At 40.9% G+C, this 5072-nt stretch overlaps 1 protein-coding gene across 1 annotated transcript; it reads right to left on the bottom strand.

The window, feature by feature from the left end:
* Positions 1 to 1118: 1118 nt before the first annotated feature.
* LOC131968568 (PAK4-inhibitor inka1-like) lies at positions 1119 to 4380 on the bottom strand. Its single transcript, XM_059329502.1, has 3 exons — positions 4240 to 4380; positions 4116 to 4149; positions 1119 to 2272 (listed from the first exon to the last, which is right to left on the bottom strand). Exons 2-3 carry the CDS (start codon positions 4131 to 4133, stop codon positions 1292 to 1294), a joined length of 999 nt encoding a protein of 332 aa, XP_059185485.1. The 5' UTR covers positions 4134 to 4149; positions 4240 to 4380; the 3' UTR covers positions 1119 to 1291.
* Between the last annotated feature and the right edge of the window lie 692 nt (positions 4381 to 5072).

Genomic DNA, 5072 nt, shown 5'->3' with positions numbered 1-5072 from the left:
GTTGAGTAAGAAGAGAACTTTTTTTTGGAACACAGAGTCCCTCGGTATCTAACGAGCGTGCTGCAGAATGTGTTCCGAAATGGACTTTAAAAACTCAAATGTCCTTATTAGTCCTGGAGTGACTGCAAGTCTGCACATCTGAGAGATTATCATGTTTATCTTTACACCAAACGGTGGAAGCCAAAAATGACTGTGCTTGCAATTATTTGATTTATATATTATTTTTAAAACCATTGAGAAGATATTTAACACAAGCTATATTAAGAAATAAGTTTTGTTCTCTAAAGGTATCATTGCCTAAATTGTAGGGTCAAATCAGTGATATAAACAGCCCTACAGTCATGGTAAAAAATATTAGACCACCCTTGTTTTCTCCAATTTCTTGTTCATTTTAATGCCTGGTACAACTAAAGGTACATTTGTTTGGACAAATACAATAATAATAACAAAAATAGCTCATAAGAGTTTAATTTAACAGCAGATATCTCAACATTTTCCATGGGAAATGGCTAGATATCAGCTCTTAAAGATAGATTAAAGCTAGATTAAGCTCTAAACTATTTTGTTGTTATCATATTTATACTGTTTATACTTCTTGTGATAATAATCCGTTTCATCTTATTTCCATGTATTTTGTATATAACCTTGTTAAAGCCTTTTTTTTTTTTTAAACCAGAGGTAGTCACACGTGTATCCTTACACTAACTAGTTCAGTCTGGGCCATTTGCATGTGATTACTGTCAGCTGATTAGACCCAAACATTAAAGATAAGAGTAAAAAACCTTTTGTTTTCTCGTAATAATGACTTAAACATATCATTATCTATAGATAACAAAGCTCCTTTCTCAAGATTACAACATAATTAACTCGATTTTCGAGATAAATTTTTGCAATTAAAGCCTTTCTTGGCTTCCGTACTAAACCGTGCAACTAGAAACTTGATGAAGCCTGTCTGCTAGGTATTAAATTTCTAATGAAAACAAATGAACCAACATTAATTCACTTCACTGCAGAGACAGTAAAAGCCTCCTTTAATCCAGCAGCGAGGAGTCACTGTCTGACTGTAATGAGCCTTAATCAAACTCAGATGACTGTGGCGAAAGCTTCATATAAGCTTCATTATATTAACCGAGAACACATCTTGTATCACATGTAAGACACGACAAATATTAATCAGAGTATTTAGAGAACATCTTTATTTTTGTTTTAGCTTAGTCACAGTATAAAAAAAACAGTCGTATAAAAAATAAAGTGACCTTGATGATTGTCTGTGCATGGCTTTACATGACTGTCAGACGTAGCCGATGATGTCTTTGCATATTATGGGCTGTCGGCTGCGTGACTTCAGGAGGGCTGCAAAGTGGTAAAAGTCTGAGTCCATCTCATTAATGCCTGTGTGAGACTGGTGGAAAAAGGGGACTTTGGGCTGCGATGCGATGACGGGACAGGACAGACGTTTTGGAGCGTTTACAGTTCTGTTAACGTGAGCAGAGTCTGTGGATCTCATCCTCACTCTGTCCTCGACACTCTTAGAAAACCCGGACAGTTTCCTCCTCATGTTGACAAAGAATCCCCTGCCCAGTCTGCTTCTTGAATTTGTCTTCTTCAGCTCTGTGGGCTCAGCCGGACAATCTGGCAAGTCCATCCAGTTCTGTATGAGGTCTGCAAAGCTGTTGTCACCCAGGACCAGAGGTTGGCGGTTGCGTCCTCTGGTCAATAAAGAGTTCGTCCAGTCCTCTGGGTCGACCTCAAACGATGTCCACCTCTCCAGACAGGCATCTGACGTTGATTTGGGTCGAATGCGTCCACTCGGTGCTCTGTTTGTGCGGAGGCAGGCTGAAGAGGACACCCGCACATTCCTTGTCCTCCTGAGGACGACTCTTTCGTCCTGCCACGATGCCTCAGAGTAGCCTGAATCAAACTCCAAACTTTTTTGACTGCTGGGAGAACCCAGTCTCAGGCTCAGGCCCAGCTGGCTGCTGGAGTCCTCCTCGTCCTCCTCCTCCAGAGGACTCGCCAGGCAGCAGGCCGAGTCGTACGTACTGGCCGTGCTGGCATCAGACATCCGCAGGCGTGTGCGCTGCTCTCGCTGCAGTGCTCGCTGCTGACAGGCGCGTGCCACTGCAGAGTGCCGCACTAGTGCTGGGAGTTGGGTGCTGAGGGGGCGTCTGGCTGCAGGGCAGGTTTTTCGTAGTTGTTTCAGGTCTTGCAGTGACCTCATCATGTACTGCATCTGCTCCCGTAAGCAGTCGCCTGAGTCACGCAGGCAGAGCTGAGGAGACAAAAGAGACAGAGTCAACAAATCTGTCAATAAATCACACAACTTGACATATTACTGCTGCAGAGTGGCTCTAATAATAAGACCTGAGTTCATGTGGGCACGCTCAGGCTTGCTTGCAGTAACCTTCTACTTATGAAAGAACACCTTTCCTCTTATTGTAGTTTGAAAGGCCAGCCGACCTGCGGTTCAAAGAACGAGGCTTCTCAATAGGCTGATTTAACAAAACAAATGAATCTGTCGGTTAATTTACTCGACCACACCAACACCAAGTGAACGCCCTTTTCATTGACTCAGCCGTGATTCAACTGAAACCCCAGACAGATGTTATTACACAGGGGAGCTGTACTAATATGTCTTACCTCAACTATTTCTCCACTGCACACACTGACACAACTCCAGGAGCAAAGTAAAAACATCTGCACCATATCAAGGAGAAGCTGAGGTCTTATGGATCTACATTTAGCTACAGGGGTCCTGCCTCTTTAAGGGTGCAGCGGGCCTGCCTATTAAATTCACCAGTGACACCCTGAGGAATATAATACTCCTGTTTCCTCTCTGACTCACTGCGCTGATTGGTTGGAATCAGCCAGTCAGAAGCGGTGGCTCACTCTCAAACTCAAACATGGCATAAGAGATCATGTGACAGAGTGTGTGTGAGAGTTTAAGAGTAGATGTAAAGCAAAGGAAGAAAAATGAGGCCCCATATTACATATCCCCCATGTAAATAAAGTCTGAGCTATACTCATCTCTTAACACTGCATGGAATTCTAACATAATGTACTTCATATAGCAAAAGACTGTTTCACTGTAGGCAGAGTTCCTACAACTTTTCCAAAGTCAAATTAAAGCACTTTTCAAGCATTTTCAAACTTTTCCAGCACCATCCAGCTGTGGCAAAGTGCATATTTATATACAGTATTACAATTATTTCACTTCTTCATCACATTAACAACAACCAAAGTTATGTTTCTGAAAAAAATCTACAAAAATATAACAAATTTAAGATAAAAACATTTAGTTTGCTAAGCTTTCCTATACAACCTACATTTCTGGATTTTTAAGCATTTTATTCAAAATCCAACAACTTTTCCAACCTAGGGGTGCTGGAAATCCTTGAAAGAAAACACTCGCATTTTAATGTGGTGTTTTCAAGGATTCCCAGCACCCATTAGAACCCTGTACAGGAGGCTGTTTGGTTCATTTAAATGTGAGAACAGCGCTGTAACTTGGTGTGACGCTGCTGTAAAAAATAAGAGACTGAGCTGACAGAGAGGTGAGACATGTACTCACAGACATCAGATACAGGTTCATGTGATCACAGAGGTCACATCCAACACAGGCCAACATAACTAAACCTGAGTACGCTAACCTTTGAACCTGTAATGACCTTTCTGCTCAGAGTCTACACTAGCCATTGTAAGTATTTGACCCTGTTGCCAGCCCTTCTGCCCCCATTTGGTTTTCATCATAACTCTGTGAGATGTTGCAATAACCTGGGAAAGTACCCATGCCTTATATATAGTCATGCAACCAACGAAACATGCAATATAATAAACTAAGCATGAAAAGCAGTGAATATGACCATATGCTGCAAAGTAAACTGTCATTACTGCAACAATGCTCATGAATTCACACTATAGAAGCATCACTGACGGTTCAGCCGTCTGCTGCACTGCCAGATGTTTTCTCCATATGTTAAAAAGACTAACGGACTGATTAGGAATATTCTTAATATAAAGTATTATTAAGTTGGCTCGAGATTGGCAACTAATAACCACAGTCTTGAATAAAAAGTGAGTATAGAATAGATCTGAAAAAGATAAAACAAACTCACCATGTCGTCTCTTCTCATCTGTAAAACTCAGATCCTGCAAGAAAAATGATAACCCAGTGTAAAAACACACAATTTATCACTCTGTGAGAAATCACAACAGCGTGTAATAAAAACACACACTTACAATTATGTCTCAGCCTCCGTCCAAAGGAAATCTTAGGGTATGTCCCGTTAAAAAGAGTTTAAACGTCCCGGTTCGATCACAGGCTGTTGCGGGCTGAGTGTCACTAGAGGGGATCCGCTCCTGACTCCTGACACAGCTGCTGAGTGAAGTGTTCAGCCCTGCTGCTGCTCGCCTCCTTTTTACCGCTCCGCGCTCTGCAGCCACTTACACAGACTGGTGTCTGAATGAGCCAATCAGAGCGCAGGACGCGCACACAAGTCATTACAAACCCGCCTCCGCGTGCAGCTAAGCACAACTGCAAGAGATACATCATACATTGTATGATGTATTGACCTGTTTACCTCCTAATTTGTATTCTTTGTTTTTATTTATTTAAGCTTTTGATTTTTTGATTTATTTTTCTCTTCTCTATATTATTTTATATATATTATTTATTATGTGCCCTGCTGAGAGATGTTACTTGTTGTTAATATGCCATGACATTTTGTACATGATTCTTTGTCAATAAAAAAAAACAAAACAACAACTGCAAGAGATGCAAAGGAAAGCCCCAATGCATGAGATCCTAGACCTCCAGAGGATGAAAATAGTAGTCATACAGTTAACTTGACATATTAAAGTGATATTGAGGATTAGCTCAGTATAATGCAAGAGACCAACAGGCTTGTAGACATATGTGTGTCTTTTAAATGTCACATAGAAAATCTTCAGATTAATTTGGCTTTATGTATTTTGTTGAATTGGGGGATTTATTTCCTGTGGTCCCTTTAACTTTGTTTTGCATCTTGATACTTATATCCTTGTACTTGTTTGTCTGTCCATATTTTAACACA

The sequence above is a fragment of the Centropristis striata genome, chromosome 3, assembly GCF_030273125.1.
Source record: "Centropristis striata isolate RG_2023a ecotype Rhode Island chromosome 3, C.striata_1.0, whole genome shotgun sequence".
Classification (NCBI taxonomy): domain Eukaryota; kingdom Metazoa; phylum Chordata; class Actinopteri; order Perciformes; family Serranidae; genus Centropristis; species Centropristis striata.
This window is presented reverse-complemented; position numbering and strand designations above follow the sequence as displayed.